At 44.6% G+C, this 21512-nt stretch overlaps 1 protein-coding gene across 1 annotated transcript in view; it reads right to left on the bottom strand.

The window, feature by feature from the left end:
- Positions 1 to 21512, bottom strand: part of Pcca (propionyl-CoA carboxylase subunit alpha) — a 191914-nt gene that overhangs the window by 71839 nt on the left and 98563 nt on the right. Inside the window, exons 13-16 of the mRNA XM_055609596.1 lie at positions 8163 to 8306; positions 7022 to 7096; positions 3251 to 3319; positions 1444 to 1519 (exon numbers count right to left, since the gene is read on the bottom strand). Coding sequence (XP_055465571.1) covers positions 1444 to 1519; positions 3251 to 3319; positions 7022 to 7096; positions 8163 to 8306 — 364 coding nt within the window. The remainder of the gene's footprint in view (positions 1 to 1443; positions 1520 to 3250; positions 3320 to 7021; positions 7097 to 8162; positions 8307 to 21512) is intronic.

Raw genomic sequence — 21512 nt, 5'->3', positions numbered from 1 at the left:
ACAGCTGCTGGTCCCCAAATGTCAACAGTGCCAACATTCAGCACCCTCAGCTACAGAATGAGCGGGTGTGCACATGGCTGCACACACTGTGTGAATGCACACACAGACACACACGCCCCTTTACGCAGGCATCGTCTGTATCAAAGCCCAGGTGCTCTCAAGGACAGTTCTAGGCCGACCTCATACCACACACAAGGCTCCCTCACCCCAGGCACTGACTCCCACATCTGTTACCGCCTTTCTGACGGGGAGACTTGGTTCTTATTACCCATAGTACATCCATTTATTTCCTCAATTCCAGAATGTACACAAATTGGTTTCAGACTGCTAACCCAACAACTATGAAAAATAAACCTGTTAACCAGAGGTGAGTATTTGTTTACACATATTTTGTCTTTAGCCCAGGGGCACGAACAGTTAATACAGCTAAGCTGTTTGGGTCAGCTCTCCAAAGACCTCATCCTTCACGCGGCTCTATCACTCATCTGAAACATGTCCCATCAGTTGATAGTATTCTGTCTGAATTTTTCAAACCCAAACAGAAGTTAGTCCAAGATTCAAAAATAGCCACATTCAGAGTCAGAGAACGGACGACCTTTACCCCCTTTACTTGCTTCCCACTTGCTGCTCACGCCCGCCTCCTGCTGATCTGTATCTATCTGTGTCCCATGCACAAACGTGTATGGGTTCCCGCAGAGGCACAGAGAGGACATCAGGTCCCTGGAGCTAACGTGACGTGTGGTTGGGAGCCACCTGATGTGGACACAGAGACCACACTTGAGTCCCGGAAGAGCAGAGGCCAGAGAAAGCCAGGAGCCAGGCTGGCCTGGATGGTGCTCTCACGCCCTCTCTGACCATCCGAAACTGTAATGCACAATTTAATCTCATCACGAGGTCGGCACTTGGTCAGCATATAACTTACTCCTCAGGGCAGGCAAGAATAACCGCTTTGCATGGCCTCTGGTGCCTTTGCAGTCACCTCTGTGCCTGCAGCCCTCACAGGCACCTGAGAATGGAGACCCTCAGAACACAACACTCTCTCCAGCGAACTCTCCACCACTGAGCAGAGCCGAGAACTGTTCTCCCAGACCCAGGAGATCACCTGTGTGTGAGGCGCTGGGTTCCTCTCCGCACATGTGTAAGTCCCCCGCTTCCCAAGCCCCGGAACTCACAGACAGTGCCACAGCAGACACAGCAGCCGGGCACAGCCAACGGCTCTTCAGCTGCTCATGCTGCTTTGAGTGCACTGAGAGGAAAAGGAAGCCCTGGGTTCACCAAACAGCTCACACCGCAGAGGGCCACACGCCTGTGCCCGGTGTCACTAACACTTCTGTTTAAACACAGTGAGCGATCCCTGCCTGGGATTACCAACTGCAAAGCCTCCAAGCCCTTCTCCAGAACCGGGCGCCACACACAGTAGCAGAAAGGCAAGCGGGACTTTACCTCGGATCACGTAGTTATCCAGGGCGTCTGCCATCCTCCTCAGCGCTTCTGCTCTGTCACACCCATATGTGATCAACTGTGCACAAACAAAACATGTGCAGAGTCAGCCAGATCCTGAGCAACCAGGCCTCGTAAAAGCTCAACACTTCCTAACACCCCCCCCCCCCAGTGTGTCCTTTCAATCTTCAGAGTGGCCCAATTTTTTAATATGAAATATGTCAAGTGAGATTTCTTTGAATAAGCAAATGAGAACCAGCCCATCTCAGGCTTTCCTTACACACGTCACTGTCATAGAAAAAAGAACATTCAAGAACAAGCACAAATGTGCTCCAAACACAAGCATGGAAGACGGAGGAGAGGAGAGAGCAGGGCTTGAGGAACTGCCACAGCACGCCGGCACCTGCCACGGCACGCCGGCATGTGGCATGACCCACGGCACGTGGCACGGCATGCTGGGACATGGCACGGTGTGAGGCCGGGACGAAGCTCTAATTTCCATGTTTTTCAATGCTTCCAAGTTTGAGCTCCTAAGCAGCTAAAACTTTTGTAAGTTGCAAAAGAGCCAGTATGAAAGTGGGGGGAAAAAAAAAGCCAGACTGTCCTTAAAATTATTGGGTCATCCACACCATAACACAAAAACTAAAGGTGCTGGTTAAAATGAACAAGGCCTTGTTTTCCTACATGAGTCTGTGGCGTCCTTTTATATGTAATCTCTGTAAATTTAAAGTATCATCAGATTGTAGGCTGTAATTATTTTAGCAAATTTTTTATTATTTTTTTATTAATTACACTTTATTCACTTTGTATCCCCCCATAATATTTTAGCAAATTTTATAAGCTCTTCAATATAAAGCCAGTTTGCCAAATGGTGGCATACACCTTTATGGCCAGAACTTGGGAGGCAGAAACAGACAGATCTCTGTGAGTCTGAGGCCAGCCTGGTCTACAAAGCGAGTTCCAAATCAACCAGCTCCACAGAGAGATAGCAGCTCAGGAAAAAGAAATTAATTTCATGCATATGGGCCACCTAGAAAATTTGCAGGTCATTTTTCTGAACAGAAGCGCATTCATCTAAAAACATAGCTAATTTGAAAATCAATTTATAGTATTTTCTGTATTTTTACTTCCAAACTGTGTTTCTCTAATAAGTACATCTAAGATTTCTTTTTAAAAGTATTATGGTAAAAACTTAAGTGAAAAATTACAAAGATTAAAAAACGGCTTGTTTCTGTAGCTACAACTATGTAAGAAAGCAATCTGGGAACTAGGGATTTGGTGCACGACAGAGCACGGAACAGAATTGCACAATCCCTGTCTTATCTCCAAAACTAAAGGAAAACTTGAGGATAATTGGTCCTTGAGATAAAGAGACAAGGGGTTTTCAGAGTAAAACTGTTGTTTATCTGTTGCAATTTATGAAGTCCTAAGTCCGAAGTTCACCATGCTGAGTTAAAGTTTAAAGAGACACAGGGCCAAATCCTGCCGTACACTTTTTATAAACGCTAACTGGGTTGGGTGGTGGCTCGATGGTGGGGTGCCTGCCTGGGGGGCACCAGGCTCTGGGTTCCAGCCATAGTTTAAACAACAAAAGTCAAATCCACTCAAGTTGCAGTTTGAAAAACCTTCGAAGGGCGAAAGCTTTCTTGACAAGAGTAGCCTGTGGGCCGTTTCTCCACAGCACCTGCCACTCATGCATGCTGCTTACCGACTGTAAAGTATAGTACATTGTTAAGAAAAGGCTCAACTTCCAACTCCATAATTAAATATGTGCGCTATCTCAAAGAAAACTGAAAGAAATGGAACTAACTTTGGAAATCATAGGGTCATAATAGATGCTGATGTCACTTCCTGGCTGGATGCCACTGTCGACTCGGACCTGACAGAAAGAAAAGAAAAAGTACATAACTTCAAATTGGGCACATTTGTTTTAGTTAAAAACACACTATTTTTCCATGGAGAAAATAGATAATAAAATTTCAATCTCAACATTCCTGCCTCTGGAAAACTGAAAACAACACAGACACGTGATGAGGGGCTGATCTTTGCTCTCTTCATATGAGTACAGCTCACAATTTGTATTCTTTCACCACAGAAAAGAAAGCGGGGGAGGAAAGCACCACATACCCCTCCCTGAGGGTGCACCTGCGGCTGGCTGCGGCAAGTTGGGGTGCTCTCCTTCCAGAGCCCCCTTCCCTCCAAGAGCACCCTGCAGGCCCTGGACAGACCTCCTCCTCCCAGGACTTAGGAGCCAGACAAACGGACTGGCTTTCATGTCTGCAACACTTTCCCCTTTGTGCCACACCCCCTCAATGGTGAGGGCTGTTACTGTTTCTGTTACTGTTCACCCCAAGAGGCCTTCATGTTTACACAGCTTTCCCTCAGCCCTGCTCTGTGAGGACGCAAGCTCCAATTAGAGCTCGGATTTTGCGGTTTTCATCTTGGGCAGGACCGGCACAGGTTCAAAATATCCTTTTGAAGCCCCTGGTTGCTGTTAAGCAGCCAACACGTTAGTTAGTCCATTTCTGAATCTTGTTTTCCTCTCCCAGCTTGATAGAGTAGTACAGCACAGAGGTCAGCCATGTAAAATTTTGAATGAGTATCTGCCAAGGACAGAACATTTATTAAATTATTGTGACCAAGTTTTGGAATCTGAAGTATTTAAAAGCTAATCAAAGACTGACAGGTATATCTTCGGGCGTGAGGATGGAGGAATTAATGGAAGCTTCTAGAACAGCAGGACGGTGTCCAGCGCTGTAAGGGTGGGAGAGGAGAGGAGGCTCAGGGCTCTGTCACCTGTGCTAAGGAGGCTTACAGTCAACAGCAGCTGTCTGTGGCAAGGCAGGAAAGGTCAACACAGCGGCTGGGGGGCTTTAACATTTTAATTTAGGCCGTTATCAAGGGAGCACGTTTAGAACCTCTTGTCTAGAATGTGCACATGAAGGTGGGTGACGGCTTTATTATGCGACACTGGAAGATAAGTGAGAAGTCTCACCACCACTCTCTTTGTGCACCTTCCCAGAGAAGGCCGGGACGTGCCCAAGGAGCTCTTATTTCTCTGTGTAGTACAAGCCCATGTGCCCCACATTCCTGCAGGAAGGAATGTGAAAGCCACTCCACATTCATACAAAGCGTATGCAGCCTTGGTTTCCTGAAAACAGACTTCTGGACATGAATTCTATAAAATTTGATGTTTATAAAAAAAATGGCAAAGGGTTTGCAGGGCAGCTGTGAAAGCGGCAGTCACAGCGGATCTTCTCTTGCATCAGCAGCTGCTGGTGACCCGGTTAAGAGGAAAGGTACCGTCTGCTTGGTTTGCGTGCCAATAAGGCAGAGCTCCTCTGCGCCAGCTTTCTGCCCACAGCACTGGACTGCTGCAGGACGGAAGCTCTGGCTTTCAGTGGTTACCAAATATGTCACTTCAAACAAACGGGTCAAATCAAAATGTATCAGACACAATCAGCAGATCAGCATTCCAAAGAAACTATATAAAGCAACAAAACAAAAACAAAAAACACTACTTGTACTCACCATCTATATATTTTCCAAAGGAATAGCCAATTATATACCGTACTCCTAACAATCGATTCAAAGCCAAAGTCTGTACCTGTTCCTCCATGAAAACAAAGGCCACACCTGCTTTCACTGACCACTTCAAGAGTAAAATCAAATGGAGCTCTAGGCAGACCACCAGTGTGATCTGCAAATAAATCCTCAAGCCTGGATGATCAAAGACTATAAGGAAAAGCCTCCTCTCTGCCCTACGAGCATGTTTCACTCGTAAAGAAACGTGAAAGGTGTGAATCAGACGTTAACTCTGAAATGTTCGCCCTTTCTTGGGCCTGAAAAACCCAAGAACAAAATCTGGTTTCCCAAAGGAGACCAGCACACCTAGCTTTAATACAGTGAGGGAAAGAGGACCACAGTGAAAACACTCCCGCACCCCAAGCATGAGGTTCTCAAGTCAGCCCCAGCTACCTCTAGCACAATTAAAATTGCCTTCGTCAGCCAAAATGTGGACGCTGGACACCATCATGCACCTCCCACTGTTCATTATCAATTCACCTCTCCCTCAGCACAGCTCCCAGCCCCACGTCTACCTGACAAGTGACAGCCCAATCTGATTAAGTGCGTCTAAGGGAGGGACTCGTGGGCCTCCATGACAGGCCAAAAGTGATCACCATGGAGATACATAATTACAGCTGTCAACGCGTGTCCTGTCCTGCTGACATCGATGTGATTGCTCCCAGCAATAATGATAGGCAAAGCTTAGTGCGCACTCTCCTGCCCCCAATCTCTCAATCTATTCCTTGGTCCATTTAGCTGACATGCAACATTCACGCACGCAAATAACAGCAGTAAGCAGAACATTTAAGGCATTTTAATTGTTTTTTCTTTCTATGGATAGACCACAACTGCAAAGGTTATTACATAAAACTCCTGCTGCAGTACTAATTGAAGAAAGGTTTGGCGGGACACAGACTGTGGGGGGTACAGTTTGTCCATTATCACTTGTACTTTCAACAGGTCTCACGTCTGAAAATTGCAAATTGCAAAAACTTGAGAGGTCAAAATGTTTGACATCCTGTGAGCTATTACAACATGGTGGAAACTTCTAAAAACCAGAGTAATCATCATGGCTTCTTATTTAAGACTTTCTTGTTTGATTAAAAAAGTGTTTAGATATGTCGCTATGGCACTTGCTCCCGTGTGCTATTTAGTATCACATAATGCCTGTTCAATCTTTACAATTTTTTTTCTGCCTCCGGGCTTTGAACACAGCATGGAGTCTCCAGGCCTAGAAAGGGTCAAGTCCCTTTAGAAAGCACATGGGCAAAAACAGTTTAAAAGTGAAATAAATCATCTATCCAATAACATCTTCAAATTTAGAACTCTTCCTGTAATCTTTCACCATCCTCTCAGCGGCCATCAAACAGAATAATCATATTCGCAGATGGTGCAGCCTTTTCATGCACCAGATACCACTCTGCATCCTCTCTGAGTCACCCAGCACCCTGAGTAAGACAGGGCGCTGCCCTTGCTCTTCTTATGCAATCCAACAGCTCGAAGGACAAGCCACAGAGGAGCTATGGAATCAACGGGGTGTTGGTCACTTTCTCCTTAAAGCTGATGGTGCTGCCCAGAATGAGGCCAATGTCCTCTTTAATGAAGTACTGCTAATGAGCGGGTTTGGTGCTTGAATTTCTTGACATCTGATGACAACATGGGGCTGGATTTGTTTTTTGTTTTTTGTTTTTTGTTTTTTTTTTTTTTAAGAAAAGCTAACATTTTTAACAGCAACAAAAACTCATTTCCTATTCTTAGGATTCTATAATCTTTCATGGCATAAACTATCATTTACACGATTAGGTGTGTTTGAACTTACCCTGCTGAATGGATTCTGATTTTTCTGAATACCATAAAGTACAAAAAATATTTCTTATTTAATACAGAAACTGACCCCCCATGAATTTCCCTTGTCCCTCAATTTACACCCGTTAGTGTTGACATTCTCTAACATAAAAGTGTGGCATAAATCAAGGTCTGAGCCCCTCAGTTGGTACCACAGTTAATGACTTACACCAGGTAGATGTGTCGGCTCCTGGTACTGAGACAGCCTCCCAACAGACGGTAAACCGAAAGACTTGTAGGGGTCCTGGAGGTTCAAAGGAAAGGAAGCACAGGCTTTGAAACATAAACCAGCGAGAGGAAGGTTAACTACAATGAGGAGTATTTATAGGTCTATTTTAACATACGGCATTTACCAAATCATAGACTCCAGAGCACAACTGCCTCATCCTCTAGACAACTTGCAAGTATATTTAAAATTCAAGAGAACTGCAAGCAGAGCTTCGCCTGACCTCCAGCGTACTTTATTGAAGTTGGTAAAATGCCAACTTTCTCTAAAATTTCTTACAGTGCTGTGGGCAAAAATAAAATGACCTAGACTCTTCCTCAAAACACAGCTCGAGTTCAGAACAAACACAGCACACTAAGGAGGTTTGCTCTTCTTACCTCTCCAAACAGCTCACATATGGCGAAGCTGGGACTCTGTTCTTCCAGCAAAGACTTAGAAAAGTCACACATGCCTCGACACGTGTACATGTTCTGCTTGTAAACACCATGAGAACAGAACTGACTGGGAAGTTTGGGGTCACCACCTCACTTACGATCCACAGCCGAGACGCTGGGACCAAGCACGGTTTTGAGCCACTTAAAGATTTCAAAACAGCTCACATCACTCATGGAGACACTCTGACACACCGCTTTTCTACCGGTAGACCATTGTGCACCTAAAAGACTGCGCAAATGTTTGTGCTGCCTTTCTCTTCTATCATCTGGAGAAGCATCTTCAGACACTCTGTGATACACGAAAATTCTATAAACTGGCAGACTAAGAGGTTAGCAAAAACCTGTAATTACAATTAGGAATCAAAAGTCCATGCTTTACCAAAAGCTTTACAAGTTAGATCTTCCACGGACTCCTAAAGGACAGAGTCAAGGTCACTCAGCTGTCTCTCAACACGTGGTTACTGGCCTCCCCACCCAGAACGACAGAGATACTTGAACTCCATTCTGTTTTTAATTGTTTCAAATGACCTAGTGTTTCTCCGCTTTGCCCATGGGTTATCACACCTTTTCTCTACCTATGGCTTAGCCACACTGGCTGTTCCAAACTTGGACATAACCACCCTCCTTTCTCACATCAAGATGCATTTTACCTCGGCATAAACACGACATTCAATTGCCCAGCCGCTGATGGGAATATCCTCTTGCTTGTGCCTGAGAGGGTAACCCTTAGCAACACGGATCATTTCTTGGACCAAGTCCAGGCCGGTAATGCATTCCGTGACGGGGTGCTCAACCTGTAAGGCCAAGTCTGCCAGTTAATAGAAGAAAAATCAAACAAAGAGGCATCAACACGGAAAAGTTCACAAAGTTTCAGAGTCAAGCGCAGTTAATTCTGTTTAACCCTTAATAATTCCCAACTAAAAATGTTGGTGAAATACATAAAATGAAAAAATAAACACAACTTTACACAGACGAGAGTCAGAATAACTCTGAAATGTATGTGTGTGCTTTGTATTACTTCTCCCACTTCCGACTAATTTGTGGCCAGACTCCAAGAGTTTAACTTCCCATTTCTTTTGCTGCAGCTCTCAACCTGGCTGATAAGCAGCCTTCTGCTGCGCTTGCTGCGGTTCTATGGGGAAGCTGCTGGTGTTCTCAAGCCCATGTCCAGTCTGAGTCGTGCCCACTTGCATGCTTTCACTAAGCGGTCCTGACAAGCAGCAGGATTAGCGTAATCTTGCATCAGTGCAGCCTGGCAGGAAGCAGCAGATGGAGCCTTCAGCTTGCCTCTCTGCAGACAGACCTGGGCAGTGCTGACCATGCACAATAGCAGACAGGGGGAGGGAGCCCACTCGCTTTCTCAGCAGAGCACTGGTACCCACTTCAGCTGATGCTGCCAGGGGACTACCTGGCCTCCACCCCAACACATGGGATGCATATGTGCAAGAACATGCAGCTGAGACACAGCCACAAGAGCACATATGCACTGGTACAATTTGATTGACTGTCCACTTACAAATCCTTATGCTTGAGTTCAAGTAAGGCCACTTAGAGCACTGAAAAAGAGCATGTAATCTTTTGTCTAAAATCTCAAATAAGTTCTAAAAATTTTAGGAAAGCGTTGGCCATACCTATTACTTTGATAACATTTTTTTCCCTTAAAAAATTAAAGTTTTAGATGGTATGTCTCATTAATTTCTTTATTGTGACATGTCATATTTTATACACCGACACAGGAAAAGGTCACTGAACAAGCGAGTTGTCTCCCAGCTTCAGCTGCACTAATTGAAGGACAGAGCTTGGACATTACAATAATCCTGAAGCTTATCATAAGCAGACAATGCCATGGTCTTTTTAAAAAAAAGCTTGGTAAAAATAAACAGATGGCATCCATAATTAGCTCTGTGTGTGTTATGAGTTTGTTTACAGTTTCAACAACATTTTAAGACATTTTGACATAATTTTAATGACAAATCATTGCTAAAATAAGCATCTACCCTTCATAAAATAAATGTGACACTAAATAAAGACCTTATGAGAAAGTTTAATTATGATCTGTGAGAAATGATATTCTAAGAAACAAGTTCACAGCCCTCTGTTAGTGGCCAACGCCAGCTTCACGTGGGAAAGCACCTCGGTGCTCCTAACTCTTCCTAGGATATGCTAGTTACAAAATGGCCTCTGCTTTTTTAAAAAGGTCAAGGCTATAAAGGACTGAAAGAACATGGGACTTATCCAGATTAAGAGAGACTAAAGAGAGAGCACCAGCCTATGACCCCAGCACTCAAGAGGCAGAGGTAGCAAGATCCCAAGTTCAAAGCCAGCTTGAGCTACACAGGGAGACCAAACTCAAAACATTAAAAGAATAAAAAAACAAAAGCGTAAAAAAAATTATATGTGACCTATAACATATCACCCTGGACCAGAAATTGTCTCCTTCGCAGCAGCTTTGCTGAGGCCTCTGGTAAAGCCTGAATGCTCTGCCCAGGCGGGGACAGTGAGGCGCCAATGTCACCATCCTGACTTGGGGTTCTGAGGCTGTGTAAAAAATATTCTGCAGTTTTAGGAAATGATATTCAGGAAAGAAGGGGCTTGAGGCCTGAAGTTTTACTCTGAAACTGTTCATGGTAAAGAAAAGATATGTGACTCTACATGGACTTAAAGAAGGGGCAACTCTAGACAGGGTTATGACAGGAAGGAGCTTTGTCCTTCCTGTCCTTATTCCACGCCAGAAATCATTTAAAAATTTTAAAAAAATAAGTAAACATTAAAAAGTTACTTAAAGGGCTTTGTATTTTCTTCTGCTGAAACAGGATTAAAGCAGAACCTGCTGAGTCAGCTTTGGAAGCCTCCAGCCAGGACTGAAGCAGATATCCACAGCCCTCATTTGCTCCAACTCTCCCTGACCTAACCCTTCAAGACTTGACCCTGAATTACCTAACAGTTCCTAAAACATTGTTTAAAACAGGTGACTGCATAGGCAGGCCTTCCCTTCGAGGAGAAGAACTTTCGTAAACTGTAATTGCTTACACTTGCATGCTAACAGCAAGAGAGACCGCGAACGGATGAAGAGGGATTCACTCAGCCTCTGTGCAGAGAGGGTGAGGGAAAGAATCCACATTTCCTGAGTGGACGGATATCTGACTATAAACATTTGTCAGCCAGCGATCCCGGCATAAAGTCTGGCATGTATAATCATGAATGGCAAGATCCCTCCATAAGAACACACCTATTCTGAACTACACCAACATTTCCAAAGGAGACACCTGAAGGGAGAGGTTATTGGCACAGGTTTTAAATCTCTAAATAACATCATTTTAAATTAATGTTTTACATGGTATCTTTAGCAAATGTCAATCTTGGCTGGACAAGTATTAGATGGAGATAGCCCATGAAAGCTGTCTTTCCAGGGCTGACCATGTTGGAGCTGGCCCTGCCTCGGACAGGATCTGACTATGGATACGGAAGGGACAGACATGGTTGTCCGCTAGAACAGGAGAGAGCACTACATAAGGCAGACGCTTGCCACAGTGCTTGGTGCCATGGGCCTCTGTCTCCTCACTGCTGCTCCCACCTACAAGGAGAGCGGATGCCAGTATTTTTGGTTCTGCTCTCTAGGTTCAGAAAGAGTCTTTGTCTAGAACAGGATCTAACACATGCCCATTGAAATTCTGAAGGTCTCCCTCCTGGGAATACGGGATTTCAAAATAAAGACCCAAAGTTATGAGACTTCCAATCCACAGGAATGAAGAATAAGAAGCATGCTGAAAAAGGCCTCAGCACGTGACTCCCGCAAACTCGCCTACATTCCTGAGAAGCTGCACACACTGAGGCTGGCCTGGAGTGCTCCTGCTGAGAATAAACAGATGAAGGCAGGAGCACAGGACTGCTGGGGGCTCACACAGCCTACCTTGACGCTCTAACCCTCAGCACCTCAGGACAAAACTGTGCATCAGGAGACAGGAGTAAGCCAAGCGACTACCTTAACTGAGGTCCTAAGGGTGGGCACTACTCCAGTATGCCTAGGGCCCTCATAAGAGACTGGCACAGGCACACAGCAAGGCCGTGTGCAGACATCTGTCTGCAAGCCAAGGAAAGAGGTGTCCAAAAGAAGCTAACCCTGCTGACACCATTATCTTGAGTGCCCCGCTTCCAGAGCTCTAAGGTTAATTTTGGTTGTTAAGCCACTCCGTCGATGGTACTTTGGTATGGCAGCCTGAAGAACCCAACAAGGCACAATGTGGGATGTTAAAGCGTGAGTGGAAACCCAAACCCTGGAGGACATGTTGTCACAGGCTTTCATTCAAGCGCTAGGGAGGTAGAAGAGGTGGATCTCACTGAACTTGCTGCCACCCTGGCCTACACAGTGACACGCCAGGCCAGCCAGGAATGTATAACGAGATCCTGTCCCAAAAACTCAAAAAACTGGTCCAGAACTCAGTGATAGAAACAATGTTAACTGTCCATTGACTTTCCCATGAATATCTGTCTAACTTACCACACACACACATGCAAAGAAGGGGGTCACTACTCCAAAGCTAGCGTATTCATCCAACTCCATCTACTGTCCAGAAATGTAGTTTTATTTACAATGTAGACAAGAACTAAAACCCAACAGAACTGCTAAATTATCAGTGAGAATCAGTAAAAGTAATTAGTAACTCAAACAGAAAGCAGAAGAAAAGGGAAGGCAGAATTAAAAACAGAAGACAATCTGAATTTAAAAGAGAAAATTGTGACATCAGTAATTAAGAATGAGCAATCCCTTTCCACACTGCAAGCATGCCAAGCTGTGTGCATGCAGTGAGTCCGTGTGCACAAGTGTATGTACGTGCACACACGTGCATGTTTATAACATGTTTATAAGTGTGAGTGTGTGCACGTGTATGTCAAGAACCTCAGATGTTGTTCCTCTGGCACCATTCTTGTCGGGAGAGCAGGTGTCTCACTGGTCTGGAACTCACCAAGGGGGCTCAGCTGGCTGGTCAGCCAGTCCAGGGGTCCTTGCCCCTGTGGTGCTGGGTCCCTGAAATGATGGCATAGTGCCATGCCCAGTTTCCTCAGCTGAGTGCTAGCAAGCAAACTCAGGAATTCATGCACGAACTGGGCGTGCCCCTGCTCACAGACTGCATTCTTCAAGAGCAGTTTTTAAACTTAGAAAGCAAACCCTGAGGGCTGGGCACCAGTGGAAAAACCACTGGGCACACAGCACAGGGAGCTCAGTTCCCCAAAGCACGCATGAAAACCAGACAAATGAGTCACCCACACTCGGATCACAGAGGCAGGGCTCTGGCAAGCTGGCCAAGCTGGCCAAAGCCTGCATGCTCCCACTCCAGCAAGTCTCTGCCTCACACAGGGGTTACTGAAGGAAACACCAAAGTCAGTTCAGTTCCTCATGTGTACACGTGTGTGTATGTACCCAGACATGTATATGTGCATGCAAACACACATGCCATAGACATATACATGTGCAAAGAAAAAAGCAGCAACCTTACAAGTAAAATATCTGTCAAAGATCTTCAATGTACAAGATACAACATGATACAAGATGGACTATTAAGGCCTCTTAAACAAAACAGTAATGACGTGTTAAAAGCACAGTGCAGGAGTCATATGAAATGAGGGGATGTCTGGTATTGGCCCAGATCACCCCAGGCAAGAAGGCATTTGTGAACAATACTGAAGAACAAGCATGGAGCTGGGCTGGAAGTCCACGGCTTTCTCACTCTTGCTGATCCTTCCCACTTCTGGGTGCTTGAGAAGTACCACAGGGGTGACAATGCTGGTTCCCCAGTTAAGCACACGGACTGCTCCTCCAGAGGACAGAGGTTCCTTTCCTGGCGCCCACCTGCTGGCTCACAACTGTCTGTAACTCCAGTTTCAGAGGATCCAATACCCTCTTCTGACCTCTGAGGACTATGGCACACACATAGTATACACAAAATAAAATAAATATTAAAAGAAGAAAATTACCGTGAAGAAAAGGCAAAGGCTCGGATGTGACAGAAGGAAGGAGAAAGGAAAGGAAAACAGGAAAAAAAAGAGGGGGAAAAAACAGAGAAAGACATACAAGCACAAGAGGTGTGAGGTGGTGCACACCTCCGCCCAGCACTCAGGGAGGCGGAGACAGGAGGAGCTCTGTGTGTCTGAGGGCAGCCTGGTCTACAGAGCAAGTCCAGGACAGCCAGCGCTACAGAGAAACCCTGTCTTGAAAAACAAAACAACAAACAAAAAAGAAATGCAAGTACAACTTGACGCAAGGATTTCTGTTTCAGAGGACATCATTGGTCTAGACTATTTTGATTCCCACTAAAATTTGATTCAGAATGATGCTTGTCAGTCAGAAAGGACACATGAAGTCATTCACAATATAACACCAACTTTAACAGAGCCAGTTATTTAGAGTAGCTGCTGGCTCCTAGACAGGCAGGCTGTGAGAACAGTTCCCACATACCTTCTCCCGCCCCCACCTGGGTATCTCAGACTATGAGCACGCCGCATTAGTGTGGAAACAGGTGACAATTTGTGAGTCAACATCAGTGCACTGCAATGAAAGCCCAGTTTCCACCAGGGCTCACTCCTAGAGCCACACATTCGTCTCTGCCTTGGCAGCATCAGCACGCCCAATTCAGAAGTGTCCACTCAGAACACACAGGAAGAACCACGGCCAAAGCAGCCTGGGGAGGAAAGGGTTGCTTTGGTTTATGCTTCCAAATCACTAGAAGTCAGGACAGAAACTCAAGTAGGGCAGGAATCCAGAGGCAGAGGCTGATGCAGAAGCCATAGACAGGTGCTGCTTCCTGGCTTGTACCTTATGGCTTGCTCAGTCTGCTTCTTTATACAACCCAGAACCATCAATAATAAAGAAACTTTTAAAAGCACCACAGGCTTGTCCACAAGCCCATCACATGGGGGTGTTTCTGGCCTGAGGCCCCTTCTTCCAGAATGACGCTAGCTTATGTCAAGCTGAGAAATGCCAGCACACGGCCCGCAGCTGCAGCCCCCATCCCCAACCCAGACCTCCACCACTGTAGCATTGGTTCAAAGACTCTTTGTTCCCCCTGTTCTCTTTGGCATGTTTTAATAGTCAAGGGTTTATAATGAATCAAAAAGAAGCAACACGCTAATTCATTTCAACCCTAAACTTTTATAACAAGGTAAATTTTCTTAGTAAGGGCAACCAAACCACACTTAGTAAGTATCGCCCACTGCAGAACTCATGACAGCAATACCCATAGGTATGGCTACAACAGGAACTAGTGACTGATGATGAAAACGAAAGGTCCATTGATGACAACTATGGTAAGATGCTGTTGTGAGTGTCATGGAGCTTGTGACCCCTGGGAAAGACCACAGACTCAATCCAGTTATAGTTAAAAGATTTATTGATTAGGTACTAGTGGGAAAACATCCCTAAAGCTAACCTCAGGCATGTTATAAAGGAGTGTAGGAAAGGGTTTTTTAAGGGGAAAAGTACAAGAAGACCTTCAATATCTATGCAAGCAAGCAAAAACTGGTCTCTTCCGCCAAATTAAATGGTTAAACATTTATATAACAAGGATTATCAAAACAATCTTTGGAGTATCAGTCTCAGGAAAAACCCCTGTGCTCAGATTTTTGGTTCTGTTGCTCTCCTTGTGGAGTTCCTGTCCTCTCCAGATCTTACTGTTTCCTACTTCTTTCATACTCCATCCAAGGACCATGCATGGAGATAACCTAAGACCCCTGTGCAGATGTAGCCCATGGCAGTTCAGGGTCCACGTGGGTTCCATAGTAATAGGAACAGGGACTGTCTCTGACATGAACTGATTGGCCTGCTCTTTAATTACCTCCCCCTGAGGGGGAAGCAGCATTACCAGGCCACAGAAGAAGACAACGCAGCCACTCCTGATGAGACCTAATTGACTAGGATCAGAAGGAAGGAGAAGAAGACCTCCCCTATCAGTGGACTTGGGGAGGGGCATGTGTACAGAGGGGGGAGGAAGGGAGGGATTGGGACGGGAGGAGGGAGGGAACCACAGGGGATACAAAGTGAATAAAGTGTAATTAATAAAGAAAAAAACAAACAAAAAAAAACAATCTTTGAGTATATGCATAGCAAGTTACAGACCCCAAAAAAGCAGTCATATCATAACAAGTGATGTTCCTGTCTATACACTTTAGGGTAGGGTCACCGAGTCAGGGACAAATGGCTAGCACATAACAAGATGGATACCAGTTATAAAATGGGGTCTCTTTAGCCATCACACTGATTGTCCAGTTCAAAATATCAATATTAGAACCAGGAGAGCCATGTCTACAGATAAGACAGATAAATGGGATGATGAGAACAGTGAAAACAACACAAGTGGAGAGTTAGGAAAGAAAGAGAGCAGGATCGGGTAAAAATATATTAATTCCCACTAAGTTTCATTATAGGGAAACAATACACTATTTCAAGTTGGAAAATAAAAATATGGTAGCAAAATGTTTTTCATAATCATTTTTCTTAAGATCATATCTTACAAATTATATCTGAAAAATTACAAGCATTTTTCCATGATTCTAGAAACTATATTGTTTTAATTCTTTTTGTTTTATTAAATGTAAGTAAGATAATCTAATAAACTAAAATTTTCACATATAAAAATTAGAATGAGAAATAATCCTCTTGATACTGAACTATATAATATATGGCATAACATTTAAAACATTACAACACTAGCTCCCAAATAAGCAGAAAAGGTTTCTAAAGTAACAGTTATGTGACATAATTGAATATTGAGGATCTAAAATGATACAATGAAATTGATACCAGAGGGAGAGATTCCATTATAAAATGTAAAATTACATGGGGGTGGGGAAGGATCTGCCTTATCATAAAGTAGAAAAAAACAAATACTGCCACAATGACACAAATTACGTAATAGAGAAGGTTTAGAAATAAAACTATCAGAAAATAACAACACAGAAAGCCAAGAACACAGGCCACAGATGACAAGGAAATACCTCTAAATATACATAAGCACCATCTAAGGTTTTCACCTCTATCCTCACTTACTGCTCCTGCCGAGGATCAGGAGGGAGGAACCACCTGCTCAGAGAGTATCAGAGCATCGAGACCAAGTCTAACCCCTCGGAGCAAGGGCCAGTGGGCAAAACACAGGCAGAGGGATTGTACCACACTGCAGACACCTGGACGGTGTTGGATTCAGGCCTTGTGCAAGAGCTGTGGGCATAGCTCACCTCACCACTGAGAGAGTGGACAGTGAGGGAGTGGGAGTGGGAGAGGGAGACGGAGGAGGGGGAGGAGAAGGAAGAGGTCCTGCATGTAAGAGGATCTAGGGCTAACCATGCTACGAGCAAAGCTAAACCAAGTACCCACACCTCAGCCTGGTGACCCTCACGGGTACCTCTCTACAGAGAAACAACATTTTTCAGTCCAAATGTCACCCTTAGGGACACCACCAAGTAGATGAAATGCTCTGTTACCAGAAAACACACACAGCCTGAAGGTGGAAAGTGAGGTGACCAGCTCGTTAGGAAATTTAAAGTGAAAGGAACAGAACAAATTACAGCCTTCTTTTCTCAAGCTGATGAGCTAATTAGAGATAGGACAGATTATAAGAACAAAAGAACTTAGTGTGTGCTTTAAGAATTAGAATATCAGTTTAGGACATAAATTATTTAAAAAGAGAGAAAAAGAAAATACACTGTTTAGGAAGACCCTAGGGAAGATGCTCAATCCTCATTCAGAAGGACAAACATGATAGACATCAGAAGCAGGAGAAGATGGGGAACAGGACAGGAGCCTACACACAGACAGCCTCTGAAAGACTCTACTGATTGAGGTATCGAAGGGCTGAGACATAGCTAAACTTTGGGCAGAGTGCAGGAAATCTTAGGAAAGAAGGGGGAGATAGAAAGACCCAGAGGGGACAGGAGCTCCACAAGGAGAATAACAGAGCCATAAAAACTAAGCCCTGGGGTCCCTGCAGAGACTGATACCCCAACCAAAGACAATGCATGGAGAGAACCTAAAACCCTGGCTCAGAAGTAGCCCATAGTCTCAGTCTCCAAGTTGGTTCCCTAGTAAAGGGAACAGGGACAATCTCTGACATGATCTCAGTGGCTGGCTCTTTGATCACCTCCCCCTGGGGGGAGATGGGAAGTAGCCATACCAGGCCACAGAGGAAGACAATGCAGCCAATCCTGATGAGATCTGATAGGCTAGGGTCAGACGGAAGGAGAGGAGGACCTCCCCTATCAGTGGACTAGGGGAGGGGTATAGGGGGAAGAGGGTGAGATTGGGAGGTAACAAGGGAGGGGGCCACAGCCAGGATAGAACTTGAATAAAAAATTGTAATAAATGATAATAATTTTTAAAAAAACTTTAAAAACTATATGGGGTGAGGAACAACCCCTGCTCTTGAGTTCATTCCCAGCAGCTACATCAAGTCTGCAACCTCAGTTCCAAGGGGTCTCATGCATCTGCACTCACTTGCACACAAACACACACACACACACACACACACACACACACACACACACACACATACACTTTAAAGTAACAAAAATAAATTTAAAATAAGAAATTTTCCTATTTAAGAAAAAGAAGATTTGGTTTATTTAAACAATATCAGAAGTGACATGGTGGCACACACTTACAACCTCTCAGATTCAGGGGCAGGAAAATCACAGCAAGTGTGAAGCCACACTGACCTGTACAAGTTCCAGGCTAGCCAAGATGACATAAGTACAGAGGGCGCATGCAAGAAAGGGTTCCTCAGCACTGCGAGAAGTCCTAGATTTGTTCTTCATGGTCCCACTCAGTGGTCAGGTTACTATGAAACAACACCATTATATACAAACACATTCTAAGAAGGCAAAATTCACTTCTTCAAGACAGCAAGGAGGGTCACAGTCATGACAAGTAAATCCAAAAGTGAATATTTAAAAAAAACATTCACTGGGTTTAAATACACAGAATTCTGCACTGTCAGAACTGTGATGAAATTTTTACCAATTTGACTCCCCACGCCACCTCCAAGGCTCTTCTGCAACCTCTGAAGTGACAGAACAGAATTTCCTGGCAGGCTCCCAGGTCCGGGGTACAGAGCACACAGGCAGGAGGCAGCCAACTGCAAAGGGCCATCTGATGGGCGAGCTTGGACAAACAATGGGCTAGAGGGAACCACAGGAAACGACAGCGAGAACAAGGAAAATCAGACTGTGGCAATCCACGGGGCTGGCCACTGTAGCGGGGACGGCAGATCGAGAGCCCGGGCACGCAAGGCTAGCTGGGCAACACAGCAAGACCTTCACTGCTGATGGCACGTCCTCAACCCAACAATAATGTCCATCTGCAGAGCAAACACAAATGCTCTCTCATCACGAACTTCCTTCGAGACCCTACTGCACGCCACTAATGTCATCGAGCATAATCAAGTCCCCATCCCAATAAAAAATAACAAGAAAAACATGACTTCCTTGCTCATCATCCAATTAGAGTCACTTAGTTAGAAAACAATTATTTTACTCAAAATCAAATTAATATCCAAAAGGCAAAACTGTAAGGCTCTTCACACACAGAGAATACAAGCTACAAAATATCATTTCAAAGGGAGTAACAACTACTGTAAATAATAAATGCTCCAACTATTTAGAATCCTGGCCTCAGAATACAGCTAATTTCTGCTATGACAAGTGAAAAGCAACCTGTGATTTGAGAGGTATACTTTTAGTCCACCAGTAATTGTTTCCATATAACTGACATAGATTAAGACTTTGGTGATAGCACTCAGGTGACTGGTTAGTGTTTGGTATGCACGCTCAGCTGCCAAGTCCCTGCAGCTGAGACTCACCCTAAGCTTTGTGAGGGTCTAGGTGTCAGGGAAGCAGGCCAAATGTCATTTGGAAAGTGAAAGGCGAGTGAGGCAAAGGCCAAGCTCACAGGCCAAGACACATTCACATGTGTGTAGGGCACTTCTTGGAGCCTATGTTCAGTTACTGGGACTAGGTGACAAGAGAGAGGACGCTCTCACGATCACCAGAGAGTAAGAACATGGGAAAGAACTCACACCCAAATCCAACAAGCGAGCAAGCAGCTTCTCAAGCACAGCACTCAGCACCATCTTTGTCCTACAGGCACGTGCCTTCCAGGGCAACGCAACATGACAGATGTGGCTTATTCCTTTAGCTGCAGTGAGCAGCCACGAAAACGATACCCACCACAGGAGCGGGCACAGATAAGGCAGCTCCACAGGGCATAGAGGCCACAAAGGAGCACCCTCAAGATCAGAGTGACCTGGCCTAGACCCAGCCCCTCGCTGGTCAGCACACAGGCATGCATCCCTCAGACGCCCAAGAAATTTCACGTTCAGCTGGGACCTTAGTGCCACAAATATTACTACCCATGACAGAAAAACACGGACAAGTCTCTGTGAGGAGACAACTGAAATGTTTACGTTCATATACAGATGCAGACACAGATACAGGTGTTGCTGGGGCGGGAGAGGTGGCTCAGGAGGCAACAGCGCTTGTTGCTCTTGCAGAGAACCTGGCTTCAATCTCCAGTGCCCACATCATGACTCACAAATATCTGTAAGTTCAGTTCCAGGGGATGCGACACCAGGCACGCACGTGGTGCACACACAGGCACGCATGCAAAACCTTCATATACACAAAATTAAATAAATAAATGAACAACACGTAAAGACGTAACATGCACTCGGAGGTGAAAAGGTGTAAGAGCACCTAGCCACCACTGTCTCAACAGTGCCAACAGGTGGAGCAGTCACGGGGCTTCAGGAACAGAAAGTGCCACATGTGCCTGGACAACTAAGTGACTGTGTTTAAAGAATGAAAGATGACGTTAAATTGTTGGCTAGGAGGTGAGAAACGAGAGCAGATACTGAACTGCACTTTAAAGAATCAAATACATTACCTAGACTGAAATATAAACAAAAGAAACTTAAACCTGTAGGGGAATGCATTAAATACACAACAATAAAACAATGTGCAGGCTAAAGAATTATCAAAGAAAGGCTATGTTATGAAATTACCTAGAGTGACAAATTCAAAAGGAAGAGAACATGCTAGAAATAGCAACAGAGAATTTTCAAAAATTGCTGGAAGGCATTAAGCCACAAATTCAAGGAGTCCACGAATTCCATGGGCATTATACACATACACTGAACAAAACGAAGAAAAAAATGAGCCCTGGAGCCACATAAGGTGGAGAGAGAAACTGGCTCTACTGAGTCACCTCTGACCTCACACGTGCACTGTGCGCAGGCAGCTCTCACACAGATACCTCATCGATACACACAAACACAAAACATTCTCAAACATTTTAAGTAATTAAAAAAAATCATAAGAACTGTCAGAAGAAAAACGTAGCTGTTACACATGAACCAGGCAGGTGTAACACAATGAATAGAGAGAAAGTGGGGGAGGGGTCATGCAGGGACTAGAGGGAGGAAAGGGAAGAGAGAAATGACGTAAAAATTATTTTATTCCCACATACACAGGAAGAAACAAAAGATGACTATATGGGCAGAATGGAAAGAATGGTGACTATTTAAAACAATAGTAAGAGACGTTATCTTGATGACAGTGGAGTATGAAATGCCCCAATTTCCTCATCCAGCCAGGTGGGGCAGATAACAAATGACTGACATCAGACCTGGATAAATCAAGTCTGTCTGTCGGGGACAGGCTCTAACAGAAGCTTAGACATTCACACAGCTCTCAAACTGCAGTAGAGAGAATGTTAAATGCTAAGCACTAGAAACACAAGAGAAAGAAAAACCATGGGGTGAGAAAAATGAAAACATTGAAACAGACTAAAGTTAAATCCAAATGTATCAAAACACGTTCATCTATATGGAACTGAGCCAGACAGTCACTTGAGCCCAAAGTTCAAGGATACCCTGTTTAAAAAAAAAAAAAAAATGTGGCGCAAATACATAAGAGTTCGTGATGTTGTCTAGGCACAGACAAGATGAGAGAACTTGACC

Source organism: Psammomys obesus, unplaced genomic scaffold (genome assembly GCF_907164565.1).
Source record: "Psammomys obesus unplaced genomic scaffold, mPsaObe1.curated_primary_1811, whole genome shotgun sequence".
Taxonomy (NCBI): domain Eukaryota; kingdom Metazoa; phylum Chordata; class Mammalia; order Rodentia; family Muridae; genus Psammomys; species Psammomys obesus.
Note: the sequence above shows the minus strand (reverse complement) of the source record. Positions and strands in the feature narration are given on the sequence as shown.